The sequence below is a fragment of the Erpetoichthys calabaricus genome, chromosome 14 (genome assembly GCF_900747795.2).
Source record: "Erpetoichthys calabaricus chromosome 14, fErpCal1.3, whole genome shotgun sequence".
Lineage (NCBI taxonomy): Eukaryota > Metazoa > Chordata > Cladistia > Polypteriformes > Polypteridae > Erpetoichthys > Erpetoichthys calabaricus.
Window position 1 is genome coordinate 102867013 of NC_041407.2, and position 13922 is coordinate 102880934.

Consider the following 13922-nt stretch of genomic DNA (forward strand, 5'->3'; position numbering starts at 1 on the left):
GGGGGCCCCTTGACGTTTCTGATGCTTATGTATGTTTCTGTTTTTCTATAAAAACAGGGGCACCAGCGCACTTTTGATGCTGTTAAAAAGGCCCTGGCACTAGGATGCACTATGAGATTGCAGGCAAGCTGGCAGAGGCAGTGTGATGCTCTGGGCAATGACTGGGCATCTCTTTAATTAACCTGTGTGTGGCGTTCGGTTGCGTTCCCTTAACATACAAAGCAGCTCCACTCGTATCAGATATTCTAGTTGACGACTAATCCTGGTATCGATTAATGCTGTCCGATAAAGGCAGATCGTTCAGTGAAACTCACCGTCTAAGTGTGTGTCTACTTGGCCGCTCATCCGTCTGCGTCCCGCGGGATATGGAAACACATCACGTGAGCTGATCCTCGGAGGCAGGTCCGCTTGGCGTCGTTTCGACGCCTCCAACATTCGTAACTTTGCCATTTTCCTTGCAGGTTGGATCCATGACAGCTGAAATGACGGACATGCCGAAGTTCGGCAGCACGCCGAGGGAGCTGTTAGCGGACTTGCTGCAGAAGCTGAAGACCGAGAGCGAGGCAGCCAATGAGCGCGTGTCTGAGCACGCGGGAAGCTTCAAGCGGAGGAGGCTAGTGGGTGAGCGGCCTTCAGAAGCGGGCGGCGGGCTGCCCCTCAAGCAGTTTGTAGTGTAGGATGAATTTTATACCCGGTTAACAATGACGCGGTTTTGGGTAATGTACGAATTAACTTTTTTTTTATCGTGATATTAAACAGACAGGTTTATGGTTTATTTCTTCGTCTAAACTTAAATCTTGACGGGCCCTCAGTAGTTGCAGGTTTTCGTTAATACCGGTAACCAAGTAGCTGTATTAGCCGGGAGAAATGTCATAACACAGCGGGACTCATTTATAATGCTGTTGGTAAATCGGGTATATTAGAAGTACCGTTTCTTTTCTGTATGTAATTTATTTTTGGTACTTGCGTGTTATAACCCCGCTACTCAAGCTTCGCCATTACTTAACGGCGCTGGAAACGTCGCGACAGAAGTAATGTTACAAAAGTAATCAGAAACCAAATTTTACGTACTCTTGTTTTGGTTTTAAACGAATGCAAAAAACGATGAAGTTTTTCTCTTGCATGTGCATGTGCCTGTGGCGGGGTTATAACACACGAGTACCTTTTTTTTAAACCGAGGGCTAATATTATTGGCAGGCACTGTGATAGATAAATAGATAGATAGATACAGTGCCTGCGGTGGGTTGGCACCCTGCCCAGGATTGGTTCCTGCCTTGTGCCCTGTGTTGGCTGGGATTGGCTCCAGCAGACCCCCGTGACCCTGTGTTCGGATTCAGCGGGTTGGAAAATGGATGGATGGATAGATACAGTGCATCACTTTTTCCACATTTTGTTATGTTACAGCCTTATTCCAAAATGGGTTCAATTAATTTTTTCCTCAGAATTCTACACACAACACTCCATAATGACAACTTGAAAAAAGTTTACTTGAGGTTTTTGCAAATTTATTAAAAATAAAAAAAAACGAGAAATCCCATGTACATAAGTATTCACAGCCTTTGCTCAATACTTTGTCGATGCACCTTTGGCAGCAATTCCAGCCTCAAGTCTTTTTGAATATGATGCCACAAGCTTGGCACACCTATCCTTGGCCAGTTTCGCCCATTCCTCTTTGCAGCACCTGTCAAGCTCCATCAGGTTGGATGGGAAGCGTCGGTGCACAGCCATTTTAAGATCTCTCCAGAGATGTTCAATCAGATTCAAGTCTGGACTCTGGCTGGACCACTCAAGGACATTCACAGAGTTGTCCTGAAGCCACTCCTTTGATATCTTGGCTGTGTGCTTAGGGTCGTTGTCCTGCTGAAAGATGAACCGTCGCCCCAGTCTGAGGTCAAGAGCGCTCTGGAGCAGGTTTTCATCTAGGATGTCTCTGTACATTGCTGCGGTCATCTTTTCCTTTATCCTGACTAGTCTCCCAGTTCCTGCCGCTGAAAAACATCCCCACAGCATGATGCTGCCACCACCATGCTTCACTGTAGGGATGGTGCCTGGTTTCCTCCAAACGTGACACCTGGCATTCACACCAAAGAGTTCAATCTTTGTCTCATCAGACCAGAGAATTTTCTTTCTCATGGTCTGAGAGTCCTTCAGGTGCCTTTCGGCAAACTCCAGGCGGGCTGCCATGTGCCTTTTACTAAGGAGTGGCTTCAGTCTGGCCACTCTGCCATACAGGCCTGATTGGTGGATTGCTGCAGAGATGGTTGTCCTTCTGGAAGGTTCTTCTCTCTCCACAGAGGAGCTCTGACAGAGTGACCATCGGGTTCTTGGTCACCTCCCTGACTAAGGCCCTTCTCCCCCGATCGCAGTTTAGATGGCCGGCCAGCTCTAGGTAGAGTCCTGGTGGTTTCGAACTTCTTCCACTTACGGATGATGGAGGCCACTGTGCTCATTGGGACCTTCAAAGCAGAAGAAATTTTTCTGTAACCTTCCTCAGATTTGTGCCTCGAGACAATTCCTTTGACTTCATGCTTGGTTTGTACTCTGACATGAACTGTCAACTCTGGGACCTTATATAGACATACTGACCACTTAGAACTAAGAAGGCCCCTTGCCATCAAGGGACACAGGGTGCATACTCAGAATGCTTGATGGTAGTTCGCTTGGTTTGTACTCTGACATGAACTGCCAACTCTGGGACCTTATATAGACATACTGACCACTTAGAACTAAGAAGGCCCCTTGCCATCAAGGGACACAGGGTGCATACTCAGAATGCTTGATGGTAGTTCGCTTGGTTTGTACTCTGACATGAACTGTCAACTCTGGGACCTTATATAGACATACTGACCACTTAGAACTAAGAAGGCCCCTTGCCATCAAGGGACACAGGGTGCATACTCAGAATGCTTGATGGTAGTTCCACTCCTGTGCACTTGTGCTTAATCTATCATTCAATAGTAGCCATTTGGCACGCGAGTGCACAGTGTGGCCAGAAGTAGCCATCAACATCTTTGAGAAATACACTGAATAGCCACATCATTAAAAGCAATGACAGTTGAAGTGAATAAGATTGATTATCTTGTTACAATGGCCCCCGTTAATGGTTGGGATGTATTAGGGAGTTAGTTCTTGAAGCTGATGTGTTGGAAGCAGGAAAAACGAGCTGAAGGACCCGAAAGACCTTGACAAGGGCCACTTTTTTTTTAACCGAGTGCTATTGGCAGGCACTGTGGTGTAGTTGGTAAGACTTTTGAACTTTAAGCTGTGAGGTTGTGTGTTCAGATCCTAGAAATATAACACTGTGTGACCCTGAGCAATTCACTTCACCTGCCTGTGTTCCAATTGGAGAAACAAAACAACATAAACATTTGAGAAGTGAGAGTCGATCTCATAATTGTATTCAGTCTGCAGGAATGTCTTCCATTTCATGCTGTGTGGTTGTTGATTTCGATGCACAGACAATCATTTGTTTTGTTGAGTTGAGGGGGAGGGGGAGGGTGGTGCTCCCCCACCCCCATAGTGATTTCGGTGTGTGGATATGCCAAGTGTTGACCACTTAGAACTGAGAAGGCCCTTTGCCATCAAGGGACCCTGGATGCACACCCAGAATGCTCTGATGGTAGTTCCACCCCTGTTCACGCATGCTTAATCTGGAATTCAATAGCAGTCATTAGGCGAGATGGCCAAGGCACATGTGTGCACTAGTGTGGCTAGAAGTAGCTGTCAACATCTTTGAGAAATACACTGAATAGTCAAATCATTAAATGCAATGACAGTTGAAGTGAATGCAATTGATTACTTCATTACAATGGCCTTCGTCAATGGTTGGGATATATTAGGGAGCAAGTGAACAGTCAGTTCTTGAAGTTGATGTGATGGAAGCAGGAAAAACTGGTAATCATAAGGACCTGAGAGACTACAGAAGGGCCACTGTTTTTTTGTTTTTTTTTTAAACCAGGGGTTAATATTATTAGATAGATAGATAGATAGATACTTTATTAATCCCAGGGGGAAATTCACAGGCATTATTGGCAGGCACTGTGGGGTAGCGGTTAAGGCTTTGGACTTCAAACCCTGAGGTTGTGGAATCAAATCCTAAGACTTAACACTGTGTGACCCTGAGCAATTCACTTCACCTGCCTGTGCTTGTCGTGGAGAAAAGCCACTCTCTCGAAAGAAGGCAGTCTTGGAGCCCAGATAGAAGTGCAGAAAAATCTTTATAACATGGCAATATAACAGAGAGACCTGACCATGATGCAAGTGCCCCGGGGAGTGCATCAGTTTATATTACATCTCTCATCATCAATCCAAAACACTCTCCTCCTTCCAATTCTTCCCACCTCTTGTCTAATGTCCATCACTTGAACGAAATTGGGTATCATTATCTCATAGCCTGTGCAGTTGTTACCCCTCATTTTACCAAAACTTATTAATCGATCAATTACACAGTTTAAGTCAGGAAGACCCATATATGGAATACCAGGCTGCTCAAAATGGATGTTACTTGATGTACTTGAACAAGCATCTCTCAAGGTCGAAATTTTAGGCAACTGCATTTCTAAAACAATGTCCTGCTTGTTTTTTTCTCAGTACACACTTTCCTGACTTTCATCACATCATATTGGTGATTGAGCAAGCAAGAGAAAAAGCAGGCTCAGGCCACAGCATGCTAAAGCATGTTTAGCTTTAAGGCCATCTTTTCATTATTCCCAGTAACAAGAGCTTCACTTTTTATCAATTTAAAATACAGTATGCTCCAATTAGGAAAACAGAACAACATCAACGTTTATTTCTGAAGGACATTTTCATACATAGGATGCATCTCAAAGTGCTTGACAACATATCAGAGAAGTAGTTATGTGCAAAAGAAAAACACTTTTAGATAAAAATAATCTTATGTATTAACGGCTACGCATGGAAATGTGTGTGTCTGTCTGGCCCGGAAGTGAGAGGTGGAGTTGGGGTAAGGGCTCCACCTCCGAGGATCCACAAGCGAGGCCAGCATGTCGGCAAAACGAAACCTCCGAAGAAAGAGTCGCTCACTTAGCCGCTAATACAGAAGTGAGGCAAGCACATCGGCAAAATGGTATCCCTTTTATTTTTCCTCCTGCTGCTAATACACAGGAAGGTGAGCACGCAGGCTAAAGGAAACTTCTGAATAAAGGCAATCACTTAGCCGCTAATACAGAAGCGAGGCGAGCACATAAGCAAAACGAAACCTCCTAGGAGAGAGACACCCAGAGGAGTTCCTTTCAATTACTGGACATCTCTACATTTCAATTTTTTTTTCTGCTGATATCAATAGTTTCTAGGACCCTGGGCTTTTTACAGCACAGGCTTACACAACTAGTAATGAATAAATAAATACAGAAGATGAATAATGCACATTTAACATAAGAAAGATTTCTCTCTCTCCCTCTCTGTATATGTATGTGTATATATATATATATATGTATGTATGTGTGTGTATGTATATATATATATATATATATATACACATACACAGTATATACACTAGGAAGAAATTCTACTGTTCCCTGATGGCAGCACAAATTAGACGATCTACAAGTCTCTTAACCTTTAAAGCCAAACAATATCTACATACTTCTGTCATATCACCAATGTCCATATATTCAATCTTTTTTTGCTGTTCCATTATTTCACTGAGTAATAATTTCCGTTTGTTAGCGCTAATGCGATCTTTACTATCAGTTTTTTGAGACTTTTGAATTTTAGTACTTTCATTATCTCTAACCTGCTCTGCATGTGTACCGCGCCAACGTTTTTGAATTCTTTACGACGTTCTACTTTGTCTTCTACTGTTTGTCTTTTCTTCTTCTACTCTGTCTTTTATTTCCGCCCACGCTTCGACCTGTTAGGTTTTCAATTCATCTCTTGGCACAAAGTCTTCTCTTGTGGGATGTGAAATTATCTCTCTGAAAATGTCTTGTCTCATCCCAAAATTTTTTTATATAATAGAGAGACATAATACTTACTTTTTTGAATGATACCCATGCCTTTTGTTCCAGGCTAGTCATCAAAATCTGCATCAGAAATCAGTTTTCTAGTATTAGGTATGGCAAAAATGCCCTATTTCAATTTAGCCTCACTCAAACCTGAACATTTTAGCACAACTACTGTACATAAAACGGGCTCCATGTTTTGAATGGGCTTTGACAAACTGCTTCATTAAACCAAGCTTAATATGAAGCAGTGATAACAGCACTTTTATCTGGACCCACCAAGTTAGGTCTGATGAGGTTTTTGGCACCAAGCTGTAGCTTTTTATTAGCTGACAATTCCTTATGAACCCGATGCCAGTCCTTGGCTCTGCTGTCTCACTCACAGAGAAAACATGGGAACTTTGTATGCCCTGTCTGCTGACCGCGTAAGACACACAGAACTTTCAGGTCTCCACAGATGACCCAGCAGTGCTCATTGCAGTTAATTCTCTTGAGAAGATTTTCAAAGTTCTTGTAGGTTTCTTTCAAATGCACAGAATGGGCAACAGGTGTTGAAGCTTTTTTATTAGCATTATGAAGAAGTATTCCTTTAAGGCTTCTTTTAGAGGAGTCTATAAGTAGTGTCCATTCTTCTGCTTTGTAATTTCTGCCAGGTTTCTGCACTAGGCCACTTATGTCGTGCAGTAAATCAAGGGTTCATCTTTCTTGAAATATGTCTCAAACTCTCTTCTCTATTTCTGTACTCAGAGAAAGTCCTGTCTGGATTTAGTAAGTTTTCATCTCTCATGGTTTCACGTTATTACTACCTGCCTCTCAGATTCGTCACCATGTTCAATTCCAGCTATATTATGACCTTATTATCAGAAAAAAAGCTATTTTGCTTTAAACATGGATTTTATCATTAGGAAATATTAAATTCAAACAAATTATCATTAAAATAAAATATTTATTTATATTATCTGTAGTGTGCAAATATTAATAAAACTATAATTGACAGCTAAAGTGTTTTGTGAAAAAGGTTAAATAGTAAATTCAGCACTCAAAAGCTAAATAAAATTCACATGAAATATTGTAACTATTTTTTCAGTGTATATCTAATGTGAATATGGACGCTATATTGCACCCGACCCGGCACAGACTCACCCTGAGGCACATGTAAAAATTTCTTCTGCTGGAGGGCACGTCTTCCCCATAATCCTTCCAGCCACAACACAGTCCCAAAAGCACTCACAATAAATCACACAATACACTTTCTTCTTTTCCTTCTTGGCACCACCACTCCTCCCGTGCAACCTTGTCCACCTTCACCCGACTCTGGCCGCTGAGTGTTGGTTGCTGGCCTCTTTTATAGCCCACCCGGAAGTGCACCAGGTGCTTGATCACCTTTCTCCAATTGCACTTCCGGGCAGGGCTGCAGAGTCATCTATGCAGGCTCAGGGACCCATGCAGCACCCCCTGGCAGCCACCCCAGATCCCAACAGGACTGTGGAGAACTCCACCTCCCATTGAGCCCTGTGGGAAACTGAGGCATCATCGCCAACCAGGGAGGCTGCCACGAACCGTCCCGGGGAAGGTACTGAGTAGCCCATGGTTGCTCCCCCGGAACATATGTAGAAGGGGTGTCCTGACTGGGCATTGGACCTGGCCACCTGCCACAGTATGTATGTAATGAATATCAAAAATGATTCATTTGAAATAAAAATAATAACCACTCCCCAACCTCCTGAATACCCACCCCGACCAAGTTGGCCCTGTTATAAAGGTAAAAAGAGAACTGCTTGATCAAATCTTAGGAGGGAAACGCAGCTCAAACATCAAAGCCCCTAAGAGAAATGCAGCAACCACAGGCCATCCGGCTCTGCAGAATTTTCACCAGAGCACACCTTTTTATAATCTATAAGTGTATGTATGACCTATTGCTCAATCCCCACTGAAGGTTCTGTGACAGTAAGATTGAAAAATGAAGCTTACCCACATGTAAAGGAGATAGAAACATTAAATTTCCAGAGCAAAGCTTAGGGTGCCTTTGCAGTTCTTGTGCCTACGCAAAATGGGTGGCACAATCGAGACATGTTGAAATCATGACCTCTGATCACTCTCTGTGTGGATGTTACATTTTATCCCTGTGTCTCCAAGAGTTCACATCTCTTTGGGTACTCCAGTTTTGACTTCAATCCTTAGGACATCCTAATTAGTTTAATTATCTGGTATGAGTGAGCTTCCTTTGGAGGACTAGTGACACATTCATGGCTGGTTCTTGATAAATGAAAATCTATAATACGATCTATTAATGTGCACATTCATGGCTGGTTCTTGATAAATGAAAATCTATAATACGATCTATTAATGTGCTCATGTATTTCTGCCATATAAACACAGTTAATGTTCAAATGTTAAAAATTATGTTGGAATTCCGTGTCAGTGTAAAAAAAAAAAAAAAAAAATGGAAATACATTAAAAGGTATTATGTAGACTGTAGTGAAGCCATACAACATCTGAACATGTACTAAAATGTGCAACATGCCATGTAAAATAAAACTGACATTTTGACAGGCCTTGTGGTAAAGTATGGCAGTCACAACAATAGGGTGTCCCTGCAATTTATGAAGTATACCTGAAAAACTTTTTAAATCAACTGGCATCGTGAAAGTGGGCAAGAAAACCAGTCTTACTGAACAGTTTTAATTAATCAAGTGTATACTTACTTAAAATTCTTTAAGAGATCATTAGGGAATATATTAAAAAAGCCTACACTCAGTAGTAAGTATTTAAAACATACATGCATTCTCCATCACAGTAATAATAATAATAATAATAATAATAATAATAGGTGATGTTTCAGAGTCTAATGTTCAAACATAAATTTTATTGTGAGGTCATTAGACTGGTATGCTAAGTAGAGACTAACACAGTACTGTTTATATATTTTTCATCTGTCTTACAGAGTTTGTTTTCCTAATATGCGAAGAACTTAAACTGGAACCATTCATTAAATTCCAAACAATAGAAATATTTGAAAGGTAAAAAAAAAATAAATGTGTCTTTGTGTTCTATTTCATTTTTAAATTTATAATAACTAAAACTGTTCTTTATTCTCTCAGGTATATGATAAGACATGTTGAGTCGTTGTTTTATAATGCTTCAGCTCATTATGCTCCAGAAACCCAAGATATTCAAGAGTTTCTGGGCCAGAAGCTGTTTGAAGAAATAAATCTTCTTCTTTTCTCCTGCATTCAAATAACAAGCAAACTGTCTTTAAGATGCAATGTAAGTAAGTTCTAAGTTTAACTTACAGTAATTTGCATGTTTTGCAGCATATCATATTGGACAGGTAAGCAAAAGATATTCTTTTAAGTCAATTGACAAGTTCTTGCACTTCATGTGCACAATATTGTACTAAATTGTAAGACATATTTCCCAAAATCAATTCTGTTCATACATCTCATTCCAGTACATGACTATGGAAAGTCAAATCCTATTTGTTTAGTACATCATTTTTTTAATAATTAGATATGTAATAAGAGAGCAGTGACACATAGTAGCACAGTGTGTAGCAACGTTACAATTCTTGGACCCTAATTTGATCCCCTGCTGGATTGCTTTCTGTATGGAATTTATTTGGTCTCCCTGCGTATAAGCTGGTTTTCCCCAGTACCTTACTTGCCCCTTTTGCTCAAAGATCTGCTTTTTCATTGGAAGTTCCTTATTGGCCCATTGTAGATGTGTCCTTTGGTGGGTTAATGCCTTGGCAAGGGATGGTTCCTGCCCTATGGTAGTAGTAGTATGTCCATGGGTGCAGAGAGAAGAAGACTATAAATATGAGTGATTTTTTGATTCAAGAGGAAGTAACTAGTGGAGGTTTTAGAGGCATTCACATCTATGGACTTCTGCAAGGTACTTTTTGACTTTTTTCACTTTCTGGTAAGAGGAAAGACTGAAATGTTTTTATGTTATCTCATACAATATTTTATTTGAAAAGCTGAACTGCACAATTATTTCCTTGTGTGTTTTGTCTCAATAATATTCTGAATATTGTACAACATTCTATGACATATGGTGATCAAGCCAGGTAATCATTGTGATGTATGAGAATGGTAAGACATGGGCAAAGAATTAATCAGAGATGTGCTTACTTCGACTACAGCTAAAGGTTAAATGCCTAGAGCAGTAGCCTACAACATGGAAAGGAAGAGTGTTCCTGCCTACTAAGACCTTTTAAGACCCTTTAAATAATCTCAAGCAATCACAGATAATTAGGTCTGAATGCATAAAAAATGCAAATAACTAAGTAGCATGCTGAGGTGTCTTAACAGGAAAGGACGGACCAAACACTATGATTTGGTCTAGAGACACAAGGACTCAGAGTAATAATTGTGAATAATAATAAGTCTGCAATGTCTACTCTTCTGGTAATGTTACTTTAGTCATACCACTTGCAAATGGCTAATTACATCTTTTCTTTACAGTTTGATAAAACAGACACAGCTCTTACAGTCCTGAGGTCTTTGGGGTTTTCATATAAGAAGGAAACAATTTTGGAAAGTGAGCTCAGAATCCTTAAAACACTAAACTTTTCTCTCAATGTCCAAAATCCACTGATGTACATTGAAACATTGCTTGAAGTCTGGGGTAGGTGTGATAAAGTAAATAAACACATCAGAATTTTTTGAAACATATATGACCTGACAATAGGTTTTACTATAATGTATAAGCGAATAGTTCTTCATGTATTCCAATATCCATTTGTTAATATGACTATCTAAAATATTTTTTAACCATGTATGTTGATTTACTGGGTAACATGGTGGTTAGCACTGCTTAGTCACATCACCTGGAAACTGGGTTCAAATCCTGTATCCCTATGGGTTTCTGAGGATTCTTCTTAATGTCTGCATGTGGTTTTCTTCTTAATGTCTGCATGTGGTTTTCTTCCAGTTACCCTGGTTATCTGTCCATTTTCCAAAACATTCATGTTAGCTTAACTCGCCTCCTTAAATATGGCTGTGTGTGTGTGAAAATGTGTGTGTGCAGGTGTTCTGTGCAGTTAACTGGTGCCCTGTTTGGGACATGTCAGTGTCTTTTACCCAGGGTTACCATGATAAGACTTCCCTCCTGTGACCCCGAGTTTGGATTAGGTGGGTTAGAAAATAGATTGGTAGACAGATGTTTATTTTGCAAGCACTTTTGCAGGAATACACTGGGTTCTATAAAACAAATGTGCAATATGTTCCAGTGTTACTTTCCTTATTAAATATTGATTTTTACAATGTTTAGATTCTGTTGATTTCAGTTTTGTAATCATTTCTTAAATACATGTGTTCCTCATTATGATTCACCCCAAATGGTTATTTACCTAGGTGTATGTTTATTTTTCAGGATATAATGACTCTGCTGTCCCTATTATAGATGTGTATAAGACTTGCCTTGCTGTTCTTCAGTTTGTTTACCTACAGAGGAATCCCATTTATCAGAAACTACTTGTGGCAGCTGTTGGAAACTCAAACCCAACTGAAGTCCAAAGGTTACATTTAATATTAGACTACAATATGAGACTTCATTTCATATCGGGCTACATTTAATATTAGAACTAAGCCAGTAAGGTTTCTTGAGAGAAATATCAAATAGTAATTTTTATATAGGATACTGGATAATATTTTTAAAAATAATTTCTATAATTACAAAGTACAAATCAATTTTCAGTTTTAGAAGGCATGTGGATTATTACAATGAGCATTGAAAACAAATGAAAAGATAAAGTGGCCTGATTTGTTTGCTCAGAATTTAGTAAAGTTTCAGTAGTTAAATCAACATTTTCTGGCTTGAAATATTGAACTACTATATTATCAATTAACATAATTCAAAATTATATGAGAAATCAATAGCTAAGCAGAGGATGCACAGGTTTCAATTCCTGTTATTCCTGGAACCAAACCAGCCCCCCCAAACCCCCCAGTGTTAGAAACAGATCCAGAAGAAATAATTGAGTGGCAAATTCAATGATCTTGGGCCTAACAGGAAATATCTCATGTCCAATAGTTTTAGAGAGAAACTTCCAAATTTTGTAACAAAGTAAGTTTAATATATTCTGTAAAGGTACATATGAAGAGGTGGGTTTTTACAGTATTTATACAGCATATAGTGCTATGTTGGATTCATACTTTATATTTTCCTAAGAAATGTCAATTTCACTTATATAGTAGTGAACACCATATGGTTATTAGTATTTTGAAAGAAACAGACAAGTCTTGGATTTACTTTTGATTATAAATGTGAAATTCCAAGTAAGATTTTTAAGTATTTTGAAAGAAAAACAGACAAGTCTTGGATTTACTTTTGATTATAAATGTGAAATTCCAAGTAAGATTTTAAGTAATACATACTTTATTTTTCTTTGGCAGAGTAAAGTTTTTGTCAGTGAAAGAAGACTGCATGCTTTTAGCTGTGAGTGTAATTTCAGTCAGTGCCTTCATTGTTAACTTCACCTCCTGGACTCAGGTGAGCAAGCAATGTACTCTGTCTACTTGTACAAAGTGGTTATTAAATCAGGAGTACTGGATCTTTAATTTATTGCAGATCTCTCCCTCTCTTAACATTATGATCTTTGAACATGACAATAAAATTGAATTTAAACTTTGTTTCTAACATACATCAACAATTTGTTAATGTTGAGAAACAATTTAAAGTTTATTAAAATGAAACAGTCTGCAAATACAGTACATGGATTAAAATTAGCAGTTTGTTCTAACATTTCTTCAGAAAAACATCTTATAAAAGGAAAGATAAATTTAAATGTATCTTCTGTAAAGAAACAATATTGTTTTGTTTCAGATCTTGGAAGAATTAAGCAGTATAACTGGAATTACTGCCGATAACATCTCTGATATCTCATGTTTCATATTAAAGCACATTTTGGAGAACTGAACTTCTCTTATATCCAGGCAAAAGGAAATTAAGAATGCTACTTACACACTTGACACATTGTTTAAAAATGTATGTTTTACCAATGAATCACTTCATTTGTAATATCAAAAATATATTTAAACAAGAAACACTTTATTCATTTTATTTTTCTTACAAAGGTTTACAGTTTGCAGTATCTTTGTCAGATATTTTAAGTAAAGTAATAAACAACAATATGTGATATTTTGTGGTGTTTTCTAAAATAATTTGATAACATTTATATAATAAAAGAATATATTCAGCAGCATCATTTTTGGCAACAAACACCATCTAATAGTGGTACTACTTCACTGTCTTACTGTCAATAAAGCATACAGAATTGTCAAATAATGGACTGTTTTTTTCTGTTTAAACAATCTTTCATATTTGTAGAGAAAACAATGACATTGATTTTATATGTATGCAAAAAAAAAATTTAATACCATAATTAAATACTAAAAAAAAAAATTAACTGAATATAGCTTTTCTCCCCGTGTCTAATACCATGTAATATTTGTGAATTCATTCACTGTAAAAATTCACAGATGATTTGCAATACTTTAGTTTTTTTTGTTGGTTTTCTTTAACATTTATGATAGCCACTATGTGGGATTTTTCACTAAATCATATCACAGCCCTGTTTAATCAACTGATATTTTTGTTTCTTTGAAAGTTTTGAAAAACAAACAAAAATGATTTAAACCAGCTTTGCAAATGTACCCTAGTGAAAGTAAACATACAGTATAAGCAAGTATAGCCAAGTACTTAATGTAAAACAGTAGAACATAAACACTCAAACTGAGATGGTGTACACTCCATCCCTATAGAAAACAAACAAAAATATACATAATTTGATCCTCCAATCACTCTTATTCTGCAGCATTTTTAAAGGGATAGAAATATGTAATAAAACAGTTCATCTTGTATCCTCTGGTACTTCTTTCAATGTCCATAATCTTCTGAATGTAATAGCTGTGAGCATGTATCAATAGTCTTTGGGAAATCAAGAACAAACTCCTG

General features: G+C 38.5%; 1 protein-coding gene across 1 annotated transcript; it reads left to right on the top strand.

The window, feature by feature from the left end:
• The first annotated feature begins 329 nt into the window (after nt 1-329).
• cntd1 (cyclin N-terminal domain containing 1) lies at nt 330-12932 on the top strand. The gene is made up of 7 exons (XM_028819110.2): nt 330-621; nt 8908-8983; nt 9065-9230; nt 10430-10592; nt 11340-11484; nt 12362-12458; nt 12792-12932. Exons 1-7 carry the CDS (start codon nt 471-473, stop codon nt 12882-12884), a joined length of 891 nt encoding a protein of 296 aa, XP_028674943.1. The 5' UTR covers nt 330-470; the 3' UTR covers nt 12885-12932.
• The last annotated feature ends 990 nt before the right edge of the window (nt 12933-13922 follow it).